An 18146-nucleotide genomic window follows, 5' to 3' on the forward strand; every position below is an offset into this window, starting at 1 on the left:
AGGGACAACAGAGTCAGTGTTTCACTGCCTCAGGGCCAGCTCTGCCTTCTCTCCCCCACACCAACAAAACATTTCAATATGAAACTCTCTCTCATTGATGGTAACATTTTGACCAAGCCGGTTCCAGATAAAAAGCCTTGGCTGTGCCAACTGTGAGGTCACCTTCCCTACTGGAAGTTCCTGAAATTGCAGGAGTCCTTATTTTGATGGAAAAGAAGGGAAGAAGATAGGAGAGGCGCAAGCCAGTCCCATGTGACAGCAGCACATCCCAATCCAAAAAAGATACAGTTCGCACAAAAGCGGGCACATGAAAAGGAATCACGCATATTATTCTGGAATTACTTTTCAAATTAGCTCATGCAGCAGATCGAAAACGGAGAACGTATTTGTTTAGGGAAGATTAACTTAAATCAGTGGAAAATCTATAAAACCCCTGCAGCCATAAACCAAGGGTTTCCGATTACACTATCTGGTGGTCCTCAAACCTGACTTCAGCTGGCTTCTGTGGGACCCAGCAGTATCCCCAATTTCAGCACAAGCTAAGTAAGTAGTTCTTTGAGGTATGAAAAAGCAGGATTGGTTTGGGAATATTTGATTTAAAAGAAAATCCAGATCATGTTCATTTATTCCAACTCATTCACCTCTGAGTGACCTTTCATGCACAGCATAACTCCTATCTTAAGACACCTTTACTTATGAACTGTAAAGCATTATAAAATTACACTTACTGGAGATGGAATGAAGGCTTCATGGTACTTCTTAGGATTTATTCTCAAGGGTCCCTTAAAAAAAAAAGAGAGAAGGAGGAGAAAGATTATGCCTGAATCTTATTAATTTTATATAACATCAGTTAAACTAGAGAGCTGTGGGTAATACATTTACTGTGAAACATGAGAGATACATCTAAATTTCAACTATACATTTCAAGTCTTGACAACTTAGCATCCGAGCATTTTCAAGCCAAAAGGAAGTTTCATGATAGGCTTAAGCTGATCTACTGCAGTCTGTCATCAAAGAGATGTTGAATCATTAGTTGTTGCTGCTACTGGGTGAACTGAGGATCTAAGCCCTACTGTTCCCTTCACACATTTTCTGCTGAGCATCCACCACCTTCGTTAACAAACAGACAATAGAAACAACTTGTTTTGCTCTGTTTTGGAAAAGCAGAACGTTGGTTTTGTTTATTTTGGAGGACAGGAGGAAAGAGGAAAAGCTGACCTGCTGAGCTTGCACGGCAGCAGGTATCAGCCTTATGGGGCTCTGGTTGCTTAGGCTGTTCCTGCAAACAGATAGTAGCAGTAACGCTGTGATAAAGAACATTTCCAAAGAAGAATCAAAAGGATTTTCCAAAAACAAACATTCAAAGTCTACAGGATTAAATTCTGTTTAAATGTTTAAAGTCAAACTATCCTAAATACATTTGAAACTCCATAGTCTATCTGTTTCTGGTTTGTCATCTGCCAGCTCAAAGCCCAATTCACCTGCAACAAATTCATATCGGCCCTCCAGAGAAAACCAACCAGTTTTGCTGTTTGCACTCAGGTCCATCCTAGAGAAAGGGAGAGCCAACCAAGGACTTATAGGCTACACAACAGCACTCTTCCCATCCCAAGGGGCTCCTGGGAATCATGACTCTGGTGACTGCAGTTGAAACTAACAGCATTTGATTCTTAATTTGATTCTTATGGAAATACAACTAGGTATCTGCCTTCAGGCTTCTGCTTTGGGCTGAAACTTCAAAACTTTCCCCACTTGTGTATCTGAAATAACGTTGGCCAATTTGCTATACGAACACACTCCATCTGTTTGCACTTGTGTTCAGCAATCATAGGAATCTCTCTCAGGAACTGCTTCCTTAAAAATTTACTGCAGCATATAATTTTTTAATGTATTCTGGGAAACACTCAGACAATAGGAAAATAAAGCTGATTACATGTGAAAGTTTTGCTGCCTTAAGAAGAATTTGCAGCTTTATGAAGGTTTTCCATTGTTTTTATTTGCTTAAGTTTGGAAATACCAGCACCATGTATTCTATATTCTTTAGGCATTATTTGAATACTTTGCTGTGATGTCTTATTTTTTGCCTTATGTAACTAGTATTAACGAGCACACGTGCCACGCGGCAGTCACCACCCAGGACAAAAGCAACACAAAACCAAAGACAACCCACTAGGAGCAACCCTGGGGATACTTTATGCTTAGGCACAGTGAGAGCTAACTCACTGTGATCAGCCTCTATTAGCACTGGTACCCACTGATGGAAAACATTCAGTGGTCATTTTTTCCCTCTTATTTCCCAGAATCAGCCTTCAAAACGAATAGGGTGTTAGTAATAGAAGCTGCTATGGAGAGAAATGAAAAAATGCTCTGCTTGACAACAAGTCAAACAATTCCCATACCAGCATCTACCCACCAGCACAAAGCAGATGAGGGGATATCCTGTGTTACTCTGCAGAATCCCTTTGAATAGTTTGGGACAGCTGTCAATCTCTACATTTTAAGATGCACTACCTAATTATGATCAGCATTAGAATTCTTACGTCAAGTAGCATTAAAATACTTCATCTCTTTCCTTTAAGCAAGGAACTCCCAAAATTTATCTTAGAAAGCAGATGGGCCCTATTATCTGTGCCTATGAAAATCTTATTTACAATGTTGTACATTTCACGCTGTGATATCATATCTGGAACTAGTCACTCTCCCCATCTGCAATGAACAACTGTTCTCATATGTGTATTAAGGGGTGAGGATCTGGCTGCAGTGTCTCATGATGTCACACTACTGTTGTATTATTTTACAATAGCTTGCAAATAATAGCTTCTATATTTATCAGTGGTTTTATGTCCATAGGGCCTTTGTTTTGAAAGGGAAGAGAAAGGTTTGCAAGAAGGTTTCTAAAACACTTTCTGATGATTCAAGTCAGCTTCACACATACTTGCCAAAAAGGTTTCTAACCTTATTGAGCTTCCCCAGCAAGATACAAAAGGATCATGATTTCTCAGGTTGTTCTGTTAGAACCAGGGCAAGCAATACTCAGACTAAAGTTCAAGCATCTCAAATCAAGCAGTTTTTAACAGCCATCATAACACATATGCCTATATTCATTTGTATGTACAAAACACCAAAAAGGTCAGGGTTCAAGTATCTGCTTGCTACCAAGGCCACCTTCGAAAAAACGATCCTTGAAAATCAGGGAAAACCCAGCCTTCATATCCACAAAAGAACAGCTTTCAAAAGCCGAACACCCTCTTAATGGCAAAGCAGGCTCTGCACCCCTGTATGCTGCGCACTCTCGCTCTGCCTGACCCCAGCAGCCCTGCAGGGAGGGTCTGGGAGACGCTGAAGGCATGGAGCAGACATGAGTTTCTGGCTGGTGCTTCACAGGATGATTATGGTCCTTTGGGTCAATGTTCCTTAACACATGACCTGACTCTATCTGTTGCGTATAGCCAACACCATCCGCTTACGTAACTACACAGAAGTTATTCAATCTTGTTTGCCTTCAGACCAGCTGATGTGCTTCCAACCAACCCGATATGCTTGGTGTTTGCTCATTGCAGACAGTTTTATGGGCAGGAAAGCAGGAAGTCTATGCACTCTTAAATGGCTGAGCTCAGATCCCCCTTCTTGCGGAAGGACACTTCCGCACACGTCGCATGATTAAATGAAAGTAAGGAATCCCACAGGGCACACTTCTCCATGCTACTTATCAAAAACTGAGTTATGTCAGATACAATACCGGAAGCCATTAAGACTAATATTATTGACAGACATCAGCATCCATAAAGATAACAGTTTTGTTCTTCCTGATCTAAGACTGCTTAATCTTCACGGCACTCATGTTTTATCTGAGCAATCTCCACATCTGCCAGTAGTTTCTGTGGGTTGGGCTTTCAGGATCATTTTTTTGCGTAGCTGCATTGCCAGGGTCCAGCAACATCCTCAGAGTTCATGGTAGGGTCTTTTCTCTCTAACAGATCTTTCAAGTTCTCACATAAATAGATGCAGATCCAGTGTTTCCAAGGATGCTCCAGGGGATTGCTCCTGCTCAGAGAGTCATGCTGCTGTCTGGCTAGCACTCAAGTTTGCTTAGAACCATCAGATTCAGACCAATAGGTTTTTCTTCTCTTCCACAGGCTCTTGTGAAGCATTTTTTGCAGGTTGCTGTGCCAGGCCAGTGCCCTGCTTTTGGGGATTAACACAACAGGTGTATGTTCACTATATCTCTTACCATTGTACAAAACAGTGCTGAATATTTGTCCATTCACTAAAGTTGCTTTCAGGATCTCACCTATCCTGGTTGAGACTGCAATGATGAATGGTCTTGATGAGATCATAAGTATGAATGAGCAAAGATGAAGATGAGCTTCAAGATGGAAGATGAAAGAATGGGCTGGGATGCCCATAATCTGACACTCATCCCTAAATTATTAAACCCAGCCTCTACAGCCTCAACTGTTTCCCTGAGATGCAGAACTGGATAAAAGGAAAACAATACAGCCTAAGAAAGTACATATGACTCTTCCAGTTATGCAGCACATGACCTGGAGTAGACATTACGCATTTACAAGAATTAGGGATTCTTTTGCCAGAAAGCATGCAATCACAGGTCCTCTGGGACTCAGCATTTCAGTGGGATTCTCAGGTAGTAGTCATAGTCTGATGTGCCTCATCTGCAGCTGCACTTGACCTCATAGGCAGTCTACACACATTGCACTTAATAATATCAGGCTGCATTAACAAAAATGGCCAAAATGCCAAAAACACTCCTGAAGGTAAGGCAGAAGCTTTAGTCGCTGTCATATGCCACTGCAGCCATGGGGGGGAAGTCACAGCTTGAGGCTCCCATTTCTTCCCTCACCATTTGCTTTCCATTGTGGATGTCTATGACAGTCTTTAAAAAGGCACTGGTCTAAGGTCTGGGTAGCCCAGTGGACCACTCTGAACATCAGCAGTGATAGGCTACATAGTAATTTTTCTGAAAGCTAAGAGCTGATCGGATTGGTCTTCAGGACAGAATCAGGCAATCTTATATGTGGAATCCTCACAACACCTTCAGAAATTATGCCATTATATTATTATACACGAATTACTACACAATTAAAACAAGAAATCAGACAAAAAGTGAGGTGATGCCAGTTGCAACTTCAATGTATTGATGAAAGTAAATATCACAACCCCATCAGTGTTACAACACTAATAAAATGGCAATGCACCAGTGCATGTTTGGGTAAATGGTGTCTCAGTGTGTCTGTCATGCCCTCACTGACTTCCACCTGCTCTTTTTCCTCAGCCACTCTCACCTCACTGGGATGCCAGGTTTATCCTGAAGAACACTGCGCCATGTTGAGGACTGTACTATAAGAGTGGTTCTAGGATGTTATCATCTTCTCCTACTCCTCAGTGAACCTCAGCCCTGCCTGCCTTTATGCAAAACTCCTTCTAAGATCCAGCTACCCACACAAACTGCAGGTCCACCCCCACTAGACAGATATTCAGAGAAGAATTGCTGCCTAATTATGGCTGCAATTTTGCAGCTCCAAATGGAAGCACAAAGTCCAATCTTTGATCTTTAGAATCTGTAAAATGAGAACATGCTTATTGCTAGCTGTTCAAGGCAAATAACCACACGCACATGATTTTCTGTATCTTGATGGGCTCTTCAGCTCCATCTACTATGTGTGCCTTACTTCAGTAAACCATATACTGTCATCAGTGGCTGCGTCACCCCTATGACCTTAGGGGAATACAAAGAAAATTATGCAAGCAAATCAAGGGTCCAGTACCACTGCCTGGCCATTTGATATTAATTTAACCAGCTGCATCAAAATTTATAACAAGTTACTGCAGTACCCTAGTAGGCACAGCCTTATGAGACCCCAGGGACCACAGCATTACCTGCACCATCACTCTCCCATTTTTTTGTGGGAGGGAGATTTCTGGGAAGAGTTCTTAGATTGAAAAAAGAAGAGTAGATCTGGAAGCAGAGGCATCTGCACCTCATTGCTGAGGACTAATGAACATCTTTGTGAGGAATTTCAGCAAGAAGTACCCTGCTAAGGACATTCATTTTTACCTACATTGACAAAGACAGAGGTTACCAGCACCTGCTTTGTTTTTGAGCATCATTTGTAAAAGCAAGTGGCTCCACAGTAATGACTATCATGGCTAGCAGACCATCCAATCAGAACTCTGCAATTCCTCACAAGTGTGGATCAGGAATTTTACAGAACATGCAATCAATCCAAAAACTATACTTCAGCTAAATGTAAAAGATTTCATTCCACTTCTATAACCTTCTAAGAAAGGGAAAAAATCTTCCTCTAACATCTACAAGTGCTACATCAATTCCCTGTTATGCAACCAATTGACTTTGATTTCCAACAACTGCCTGTGATTTCCACAGATTTATCAGAAAAGCATGGACATTGTATGTTCCAGGCACCTGAATTAGCTCTCCCCTTTTCAGTCCTGCTGAAACATCTTCTTTTGACATGTAGGCTTCAAATATACTCTTCTTCCTCCCTCGAGTGGGTTTATTTCGATTCTTTCTGTCACCTGATGTTGGGACAGCAGCATAGGATCCTCCTGCAAACAAAAATTCATAAGTGTTATCTTGCCCACCAAACTTGTGTATGTGTGTTAACAGCACCTGTACAGAGGCTTTGTATTCAGAGCTGAACTTCTGAGAACAGTTTGCGTAGAAATACTGGTGCCCAATTTCAGAGCACCAAAAAGCCTGGAATAATCATATTTTACAAATAACCAATAGTCTTTTACAGCTCATTTTAGAGTTAAGAGCATTCATCCCAGCCCATCTTTTGACAGTGCTGAGCACAAGCTTCAAGGCAGCTTGTTCCTGAAGCCTGTACACACTCTGCTTTAATACCTCTGGGAGTTCCCAGTTGTCTAGGATTTATTCTGCTGTCTGAATTGTTCATTGTTTCTGTCTGCGATTCAGAGAGCTGCCTCTTCCTATCGAAGTTCTGGGGAGTTCTTGCAGATTCAGAGTTGTTTCTGGTCCTTGCAAACCCTCTCTTTTCTGCACCTGAAATCAAACACAGGTTTGAAATAACAGGGGAGGGAAGAGGAACCCCATTGACAGCTTGTGGTCCTGGTGAAACTCATGGTCTGCAGTACTTCAGTACAAATCACAACTGTGAGTCATATTCTTTATCCAAAAGAAATGATGTCTTCATTAGTTCATTTATAATCTGCTGGCTCTTTGTGCCTCTTAATCCACCACTAACTTATTTTAGCATAAATAAAACTCTGGAAATTACAACACTAAAGTTGGGTACAACCCTTCCAAAATCCTGGGAAATTCATTAGAGCATATAAAATGTGAAATTTTTAAAACTGTTTCCAAAGCCTCCAACCCATTAAGCCCCCAAGTAGTGAGAAAATATAACTTCCCTAGAACTTAATTAAGAAGTTCAAGAATCAAGGAGGAAAAAAAAAATCTCAACAACCCACTCTGGAATAATTAACTTTTGAGCTACCAGAGGCAGCACGGTACACAGCAACACTACAAAGAAATGCCAAGACTCCAAATGTCCAGCCTGCTCAGAATAGGCCACAATCATACAAAAATATTCTGCAAAGACTCACCCCTTCCTTCCCTGCCACCACCTCAGCCCCTTCCCTACAGCCAGGAGAGCAAGCAGCAGCTTCCAAAGAGTATGCCAACGCTGTTCCACGGATCAGCACATTGGAATGCAACCCAGCGCCGCGCAGCTGCCCTCTTGGCCCTCCACCTGGATACTGAACATGTCATCACAGCTTTGCCTTCCAGCCCCTCTTGGCTACGCTCCCTGGGTCCAAGCTTGTACCTGCAAGTCAGAAAACGTGCAATGCCAACTTATTTGCTATGAAGCTATCCAAGTTACAAGGCAAATTTTTTACCTATGGTATCCTTCACAAACAAAATCACAGATTGCTTCATAGAATTAAACTGATGCAGCGAGGAAAAAAGTTTAAAAAGCTGTACTTAAGCAGAGATCTTTAAAAATATGGTACAATAAGAGAAAACTGCCACTTTACCCAGTCACAAACAAAAAGCAACTTCCATATATAATAACAGGCAAATCAGCAGGAGGAAGCAGGGATCCTCCTAATTCAAGAGAGGAGACACCAAGACAGGCAGAGGGACAACTCAAGTTGCTGGCTCAGACCAGCCCAGGAAGAGATTAAATGCTGCAGCAGTGTCTCCAAAGGGGAACTGAAATGAAGAGGGGGCCTCTGTTCAGTGACAATAAGGATAAGGGCAATGTAGTTTGGCCTCTTTCTACATGATCAAGCTTTTCATACTCTGCCCATGCTTTCAGGGAAGAGACTGTCCAAGGGCAAGGGAGGTTGCAGCTGTAGCAGGGCAAGAGCACAGCAGCAAATTTAGGTTTCAACTGATGCAAATGAGGCAATCCTACCTCTGTGGGCCACATAATGAGACAGAACTAAAATTAACTGATTTGCAAATGCCTGATGAGCTGATCTGCAAATGCCCTAAAGGTCAAGAGATTAAGTTCAGACACTGAAAGTAGAAGTATGGACGAGAGAGCTGAGCGGACTAGCTTTTGAATTGGCTACACGGTTTGCTCTGGATTGGGTTTTCAGAGACATTTTGGTGAAGGAATCTGACTTAAACTGCAACAGGAGGGATCTTAGGAAGACTATTAAAAAAGCAAGGCACTAGGCTGATCACCCAGAGAGGTCACGCAATCTGCTTCATTGGAGGTTCTTAAAAACAAGTGAGACAGACATCTGCCAGAGTTTGTCTAAAAAGAGTAGTTTTTCCCCTGAGGTAGAGAAATAGATAACACGAGTTTGTAAGGTCCTCTAAAGCCCTCATTTTTACAACAGCAAGTCACAGAAAATATTACTATGAATTAAAGAACTTGGGATAAAAAGGAGGCTAAATCTTAACATGTCATTAAGAAGGAGCTGAAAAAAAAGAGAGCATAAAATTAAAATGCAGGGGGAAAAAGCAAAAAAAAAGTCTTTTGAGTTGGGAAGTGAGCTGAGAGCCAGAATTAGCCACTACAGACCAGAGCTGTCCCAATGCTTGCCATGGCCATAGTCCAGAAAGTTTGGGGCCACTACCACCAAAAATAATGCACAACAACAGCAAAGGGTGGAGAAGCACCTTTCCATGCTGAAAGGCAGACATACAGAGAAGCACTTCCATGTTTTTCCACACTCAAGCCTTTGGCTTGCTCTCCAGTGGGATTTGTCATCTGCTCACTCGGACACAAACTCAAAGAAAGAAATTTACTCAAATAAACACACTCTGCTTTGACATAGCCGGCTTGCAAGCCCGTTTACACACAGTCACTGAGGCTAAGTATTTGACCCCCCTTGACCGGGATGTTTACAGCTAAACAAAACCACCCCTGTTACAAAGCCACAGACAACTGTCACAATTAGCATTCAACTGGAACGCACTGAATTTGGCATGACACTAATTTCTTGTATTTCTCCTTTTAAAAGAAAGAGAGCTAACTACAGGTTGTCACCTGTTTTGACTAGATTCAAAAATTGCTTCTGTAATGCACCTGTCCCCTAAAACTGGAAGTCAGAAATACTTCTCGTGATGGACTTCCCTGCTGTCCCTGCTGCCCAGCATTAATATTCTGATGGATAAATAGACATCACTCCACAAAACAAACTGTAACTTGACAGCTCTATAGATAGCAGGGGATATATTGAGATTATTCTTTCTGAAATAACTGCTACCACTAATTTAGTTAATCTCTATTCCAGCACCAGGTGTCTCAGAAGTCTGACTTTTTTTGTTACAGATGTGTGATTTGTAAGATGTAACAAAATCTTTTAAGGTAAGATGTCACACAAAGTACTAACACATTCTATAGATTAGAATAATCAATGACTAAATAAATTAATAAGTAAATATAATAAAAAATGAAAAATAACTTCAGTAGACGGGAGACCAAGGTGCAGTGCCTGAGAGCTGAGGGTTGGTTGATACATCCTACCATGAGGACTGAAGAACCACAATGCACCAGACGTGCAGAACCACTCAAGTTTGGATGCAGAGCAACTCTAATGCAAGACACAGATGTATTCACAACACACAGCAAATGCAACATGTTCAGGTATGTTTATCTGGCTGCACAGATGATGTAGAGCATGGATGGAGCCACCACTTGCCTGGGATTTCTAGATGTTCTGCCATTTCCAATGGGAGATAATACAAGAGTAACACTTCAAGGAAAGGTGGTTTGACTGTTCATTACCTGAAGTCCTCTGGAGGGAGACATGTTGGTTCAACTAACCCAAACACCTGTATCAGGCAAGGAGCCTGCCTACAAAGGTGCAGAGGGACACCTAAATAGGACCAGGTATTCTACATGCAGAGCAGTGAACTGCCTCAAACTCGCCAAGGGAAGCACCTGTGGGAAGTAGAAACACACAACCAGGAAAAGAAGCAGAAAGGATGGAGGTGGGGGCTGGCTCCAACCCAGGAGCCCAGTCCAGCATCCTGTGTGCTGGCAGCAGCGGCTGGTTTGAGCTCCGCTGGAAGGACTGTGCTGGAGCTCAGTCTAGGATCCAAACCATCACACTTCATCTCTGTCACAACAGTGACATCACATAATGGCACATTTGATCTTTAAAACTAAGTACCTATTAATCTTTCCTTGTTTTGGAAAAAAATTGCATGCAGGCAGCTTCCCAGAATAATTGATCTGGCTTACAGTAAGAGAAGAGGCTAGATGTTTTAAATCAGCTTATTTTGACATAATTTATACAAAAATCACCCTATAGTTTAGGTTTTGAAAAGTACTGCATTTAATTAAATTTACATCTATTAGTCAGTCGATCAACTAGATTGTCAACTAAATCAACTAAAATGTTCAGCTAAACATGAAGTCAGCAAGGCCAGAACGTCTTTAGTTTTATATTAAAATTTGCATATTGCTTTACACAAGAAAGAACCAAGACCCTCAATTTTATTTACCAAAAATAAAACATTTCCAACTGCCCTCTAACACCTGACAAGCTACTTGATTTCTACCAGCGCAGAAGGAAAGTATTCCTCAGTGAATTTTCATCAGCATGTCTATAACTCCCTGAATACCTCCCACCCAGGATCCAGCAAGAACTAGTTTTATTTGAGAGATCTAAATAAATTCCAACGTATGGACACCCTGGTATAGCTTTTCCCTTTCCTGTCAAAGGGCCTCTACCATGTCACTAGGCATTTTTACCTCCAACTAAACTTCTAGCTTTGTTACCATCTACACTATTTATATTTAACCCAGCTCCCTGGGGCGGGCAGAACTGTGAGAGCATCACAACAGTTGTGCTCGTAACACCTCTACAGGTTTAGAACTCTCACCCCACTGACAGCTATCTCAACAAGTAAGGGTTCTTTTTATGTTTAAAAAAAACCAAGAATTATGTTGAAAGCGTTGGATGGAACAATATTGTTACAAACTTTTCCAACACAAAATACTTCCACCTACTACTTACCTCTACCAGACCGTGACTGGGTATCAACACCTCTGCTAACTCTGCTGTTGCTAAGAGGATTTTCCACTGCTTCCCAGCATTAGACCATGATCTAGATATGCAAAGGAATCTTTCAAATACCCCCACTTTACAGTTAGCATAAGCGTGAGAAGAAACAGAAGCATATCCCCAGAACTGATAACATGCTGTAGAACAATTTGTTATCAGTTAATGAGACACTCTCAACACACAGTTGCTAAACATTTGTCCATATTTCTACAATGTTTCATTTCATTGCTGACACATTTCAGTGACTTAAACCAGTTTCCTTCAAACCTTCGAAGACATTCCCTGACATTTAACTCTTCAAGACAATACAGCTATGCACTTAGGAAAACAATGTAAGGACACACCCATGAGCTAGAAGGCATGGCAGCTACCAAATGAAGGGTCACCCTACATTGCTGTACCTCCAAAAGCAGGAATTAACCAACTATTAGAACCACTCTGATGCCAGCTTGTTGCCTGATGCTTAGTCGTACACTCCCTTTTCAGTCAGACTAGGTTAAGCATGGCAAGAAAGCTAAATAAAGCATGCTCCTGCTCATCCTTACTAGAGACCAAAGGAATTAGACTCCAGCCATGTGGCAGCCCAAGGCATCACCTCACAGATCTACAAGTTCAAGTTGGCCCCTGGCTCCTGGCAGAATTCGCAAAGCAAATTTTAGATACGATCAGATTTGGTCTTTTAGCAAAGGAATACTCTCCACGACCTGCCAAGAAGTCCTACCACAACTTTATGAGCCACTACAGATGCTGATGTGTGACAGGGCATATTAATAGTCTCAATACAAGAGTTTAGCCGATGGAACCTCTGCCTTGTTTTGCAAAGGCATCTAGGACCCAAAACATCCCAAATCCTACATAGCCCCTGAACAATCCATCCCAGGTACTTCTATGAATCTTAACTCTGCCAGCTTTGATGATCTGGGGGAAGCAGTTTCTGGCTGGTAACTCCACACAGACACAGACGTAGCATTGACACTGCTGTACCAGGCAACTATTTGTTTCATCCTCCAAAGTCAAATAAAATGTACAAGCAAAAGCATGCTTTGCCAGTACAAAGTGCATTAACATCAGGGTGGTTTTGCTAGGATCCACATGTCTTTCCCTTTCATGTTTAAACAGGCAATTTAAAAGCTATTCAATGTTTTCTTCTGCTCAAAGAAACCTCTAAAATAATTTCCTCTCAAATTTTAAAAGCCAAAATGCATTTGTTAGACTGTTTTTAATTTCTAATGTACCGGTGACATCCAGTATATGCCATATTATATAAGGGACTAACTCAAAAACTCCAAGCACTTAAATGACTACTACAATATCCAGGATCGAGTTACCACACACAGGCAAAAACAACAGGCAAAACCAACAAACACCACTGAAGTGATCTCAAATGCAAGTTATGTCAACAAAAAACACTGGTCATAGACAGGCCAGAAGTAACTAGCTATTTATGTTTTGTAAAATAGTTTGCTGATTTAAGAGATTAAATGTCCCCCTAATGGTAACAGCCAAGTACTTTTTTTGTTCTATTTTCTTTTAAAAGGAAATACATAAAGGCAACTATTGATATAGCTGCTCAGGGAAAGAGTTCTGTACCAGCAAGAAAAAAAAAAGACGATCCTTGGAAGATATCTCAAGCAAAACTCTGTGCTAGAGCCCCAGTAACACGAACAGGACCAAAACCCGTCCACTACCTCCCCATGAGCTCAGCTCCGCTCCAGCCTGTGCTAGGAGCAGCCGTGCTTCAACACTGCCCTCAACATGAATTAAATGAGTTCAGAGTTCTCCGATAGCCTTGGAACAGAACCACTTCCATGCATTTTACAGTATCTTGAAGCAAACCGGTTAAATAAAGTAGATAGCTCAAGATTAAAGATAAAGCAATAGAGAGAAATGAGGATGTCATGGGAAAGAATTCATTAGAGATGTAGGAGTGGAAAGGCAAGACTTTGAGATACGTTATCAGTTCAGTGAGGTTTCGTTGCAGCAAAGAGACTTTCAGGAGATAAACCTGGTAGGCAGTATTTCAAGATGCTCAATCTGGGGTCTGAGAGAAAGCCTGAGAGCACATTCTCCCTATCACGAGCAAATAATAAGGAAAAAAAGAGATCCTTTTTCTCTGATGAAATGCAAACTCAAAGAATCCTAAACTGGAGGTTCTGCAGCACACTCCTGTGCTCAGTCCAAGCCTGACCACAGAGCTAAAGGGAGATCCCACAACCTCGCTGTGAGTCCTCCTCAAAAATAACTAAGGATGGGAATGATTTAAAATTATCTTAATACTTAAAAAGTAGGGCAAACTTCCGGGAAAGGAAATATCTTAGCGGAAATGGAAAAGGATGGTGATATGACAGCACTGTAGGGATTTAAGCAGATGGCAGATTGTATAATTAAGTTTAAAGTTAATTAAACAGTCATTCAAAGAAGAGAAACAATGCAGACCTGTATTTACATGCACAGGCTCAGCCAAAATGTAAATCCTATGCAAATGACCTGAACCGAGTGGATGATGTATTGAAATCCAGATGCCAGAACTAGCTCCCATGCCCACTGGTCTCCACTAATTGACCCATTACAATGGGCGACCAGGGCCCAGCCACAGCATAAATCTGAGCTGTAACTTTCCACCATCTAGACAAATCAAAATAAAGTGAGAAGACAGCGCTTAAAGTGAAGGCCTGTCCAAACAGCTCTTCATGTGATTCCAATAGTGATTCAAAGCAACCGGTTCCTCTAGCAGCAGCCCAACTGGTTACGAGCAACCCTGCACAACACAGCACAGCTCCTCCACCTGTGCCAGCCAGCAGCATGTCTACCAGTGTGACCGTGCTCATGCACCAGGACACAGTCCAGCTGTGAGCCATCTGTGCACCTGGGAACAAATTCATTGTTCCCTCTCTCCTTGCCTCTTTGGAGAAGGTGATTCTCTAAGCATTTTTGGCAGAAAGTCTGCCAAAATATGCACAGAGGAATTGAAAGACCAAGAAAAAAAGCACAAAGGGAATCCTTGCCACATGCAGGACAAGCTGGCTGCAGAAAGGCAGCCTGGCCCCCCAGCTGGTGACCCCTGGATGGGGAAATACAGGCTGCCATGGTTTGTGAGTGAGTTCATAGGGCCATGAGCTGCTTTTGGAGGTGACTGTGCCACTATAGCTGTTTGTAAAAGATTCAGACATTCAGCATTCTTACAACATGCCACTGAGGAAGAAACATCCCCACTTAGAGATGGGGGTAGCAAAAATGAAGTGGCATGACCATGGATACCCAGGAAAGTCAGGAGCAGAGACAGATGTTCTTCTCCAGAACCCATGGAAATGAGGGAAACATATGTTGCCACCAACCTTTTGCTTGAAGCTACACATACTTATTTAAAACTTCTGTGCTGCATGCCCCTAGATTTCAATATGGAGGGAAAATTAAAATGTCCTTGCTGACTTTGGCTTTCTGAAAGGGCTTATGCTTTGAAAAACTGAAATGAAGAAAAATGCACAATGGATTCTTTCTGCTGCAGAAAACAATGCCGTGGAAGCTATTCCTGACCACCAAGATCATGTGCCCATGACACCATGATTCCTCTTCCAAAACACTTCCAAGCATCCTGATGCTTGCAGGACTTTGACTTCAGTAAGTCAGACAGTAATTGCAGTTTTGTTCAATTCCTCAGCAGGGTTTGTGTTGTAGGAATACTACATGAGTGCAAGAGCCAAAGACATCATTCCAGGCTCTGAACTAAGGGTTGGTGATGAAACTCATTTAGTAGCAATAGACTAAAAGTTTATCAAAATAGTTACTGTGCTCCAGCTGCGTGCAGCAGCACAGCAGCGTTGTCAGGGAGGGGATACAGCTCTTCTGGTTTTCAGGACCCTCTGTGAACCTGCTCCACCCTGCTCATGACCTCCTAACTACCTACTCCGCCTGATGACTGCACTCCTCCAGGCTTCCACTCCTGTCTCAGGATGTGGGTCAGGGCTGCTTCCGCTGCCCCCTTGTCCTTCCATCCTCCCAAACCATCTTCCACAATACCTTTTGCTCTTTGTTTTATCCAGCCACTACACTGTGAAAAGGCTTCTTCAACACTTCAAGAAAAACACTTTAAAAGCATAATATTGCGGAAGTTCTCTCTTTGATTTCTCTGGGCTTCAGTAGTTTGTAGGAAGCAAGTTGCTCAAAGATGAGAGGAAGTCAAGAGGCTTTGAAAGGCAAAATACCTGTCAGGAGGTGCTAACGTACCAGAAGACATTAACAGCTGAAGAAATGAAAGAACTGCTTTCAGATTCATACATATCCTGAGTTTATCAAATGTGCTGTAGAACAAGACGATTTGCTGATGAACCATTCCCCACACTGCCCATTCAGTGTAGTAGGCACATAATTCTCAACCCTTAGTACTGTGGGGAAAAAATGCTCAAAACCATATGAACTGAATGAAAACACATTATCGCTGCAGGCTTGTGCCTGTGGAGAGCCTAACACATTATCCAAGGCATGACCTGCCCCATACATCTGAGGGTTGCAGCTACTAGTGTTGACATTTTCCTTCAGCACCCTGGAAATTTTTATTTTTGTCACAGAAGATATTATTTTATGCAAGAAATCCCAACATTTTGTTTTCCATCCTGCCCCAGCCAAGTTTCAACTCTCCATAACTCAGATTTCCCCAGAAGAGGGAGTAAGGGACATGCAGCCCACAGCATTCCATGGGGGAGGCTTGAGGTGGGAGGGCAAGAGATGGACACCAGCACATAGGACAGGAGAGGCAGAAGCAGAGGCTGGAGAGCAGGGCAGTGGTGAAAGCCCTGCAGCAGCCATGGCCTGGAGAGGAATTGCAATTAGCCACTGAAGCCAGCAGCAAAGCATCTGTCCTACCTACCTCGGTACCCCCGGTGAAGGAGACACTTCAGAGATTATCTGAACAACAGGCCAGAGCTGACTGGGGTGTGAGGGCTGGCTGACCTCACGGATAGCAGAGGGCAGAAGGTTTTTTCAAATGAATTCCTTTTTGAACTACAGCATATATTTCAGGGGTAGAATTTGTTATCAGGGCTTTTAAATGTGCCAGTGACAGCCCACATACCACAAGTCTTGGTAAAACTGTTCCAATGGTCATTCACCCTCACTGCTAAATTGTGATGTATTTCAAGCCTGGATTTGTTTAGCCTCAAATGCATTATATCATAATCTGCTCAAGTGAGTAGCCTATTACTGAACATCTGTTCCCCATGTAGGCAATTTACTGAGAGCTCCCTTCCTCCAAGCATCTCTTTGATAAGTAAAGCAGGGTTCCTCAAATCATTCACTCATGATCACAGCATTTTAATCTTCCTTGTGGCTGTCCTCTGAGTATTCATCAATTCATCACCATCCGCCCCAAACAGAGGGTATCACCACAGGATACAACACTCCAGAAGCTGCTGCTGCTGTGCCAGACACACACAGTCCATACTCCATCTTCCAATCCCCATGCTCATACATTACCCTTTTGGCCACATTTCACAGGAGGGGGATGTTCAGCTGATTAATCCATCAAAAGCTCAAAACTTTTTTCCAAGCTGTTGCTTCCCATACCAGGTTCCTCACACTGCTAGCATAGCTCTACACTGGCCCAATAAATGGATTTTGTTTTGCCTGTTCCCAGTCCACCAAGTGATCCAGACGGCTATCAGTAACTGCCCCATTATTCAATGCTCCCTGTGGTCTCCAAGTCATCCAAAAAAACTTCCAATACTACTTGTAAGTTTTCTTCCCAATGACTGACAGAAATATTAAACAGCACAGGGTCAGAACATGACACTGCAGGAACCAGACACACCTGTTGGTAACATTTCTCAATTTTTTGCTGCATTTAATTAGTTCAGCTAAAGAGCTTTAAACCATTACACATATGCTGTGATTTTATTATGCTAACACACTAGCATCCATACTCACACCTTCATCATCAAACTTCTAAGCTCATAAGAAACTGACACTAAGGGAGGTCAACAGGACCTTTGTTCCATAATATGATGAAAAGTCAACATTAAAGAAAAAATTTAAAACTAATTAAAAATTAATTCCATTCTTATATTAGCCTATTATTTTCCTGGGATTAACATCACACTGACAAGCATAGTTACCTGAGCTACATAATGGGGGCCTAACTTCAGAGATTGGAGCTAAAGAAAAGAAAAAACATAGTTTTTAAAAAAAAGAATAGGAGGTTAACAGCAACAAGTGTTTCCACCGATAAATATTTTCACATGAACACTAGCAGGTGAAGGGAGCTACTAAAGATTTGCTGCCAAATGCAAGGGCTCCTGCTGCAGAACTCAGTCCTGCACGGTGTGCTCAGGACTCTGATAAAGTGCATGGAAGACAGTTATTAAATCATATACAAAAGCCACAGTCCCTGCAAGGGCAGGATCTCACCTCCCCAAGAGAGGATACATCAGATATTAACTCACGTACTATAGCTGATGTTAGCCAAAAACATGAGTTGCACAAGACTCAGGAATGCAACATTTTTTTCTATCAAAAGCAAGAGAGAAATTTATGTTTGTGATGACGTCGCTAAACCATTAGAGAAAGGAGCATTCTATTTTTCATGTGTTTCTCAGATGGGGCCATACAGTAAATCC

At 42.1% G+C, this 18146-nt stretch overlaps 1 protein-coding gene across 3 annotated transcripts in view; it reads right to left on the reverse strand.

Moving 5' to 3' along the window:
- The window catches only part of DIS3L2 (DIS3 like 3'-5' exoribonuclease 2), a 196349-nt gene that overhangs the window by 170349 nt on the left and 7854 nt on the right, over positions 1-18146 (reverse strand). For 2 of the 3 annotated variants that reach the window (XM_064457483.1, XM_064457485.1), the window contains 3 exons: positions 6890-7048; positions 6446-6588; positions 729-782 (listed from right to left, as the gene is read on the reverse strand). In XM_064457483.1, coding sequence (XP_064313553.1) covers positions 729-782; positions 6446-6588; positions 6890-7048 — 356 coding nt within the window. Of the gene's footprint in view, positions 1-728; positions 783-6445; positions 6589-6889; positions 7049-7611; positions 7833-18146 lie in introns of all 3 variants that reach the window. The other variant, XM_064457484.1, reaches the window with a different exon arrangement.

The sequence above is a fragment of the Phalacrocorax carbo genome, chromosome 7, assembly GCF_963921805.1.
Source record: "Phalacrocorax carbo chromosome 7, bPhaCar2.1, whole genome shotgun sequence".
In the NCBI taxonomy this organism is placed as follows: domain Eukaryota; kingdom Metazoa; phylum Chordata; class Aves; order Suliformes; family Phalacrocoracidae; genus Phalacrocorax; species Phalacrocorax carbo.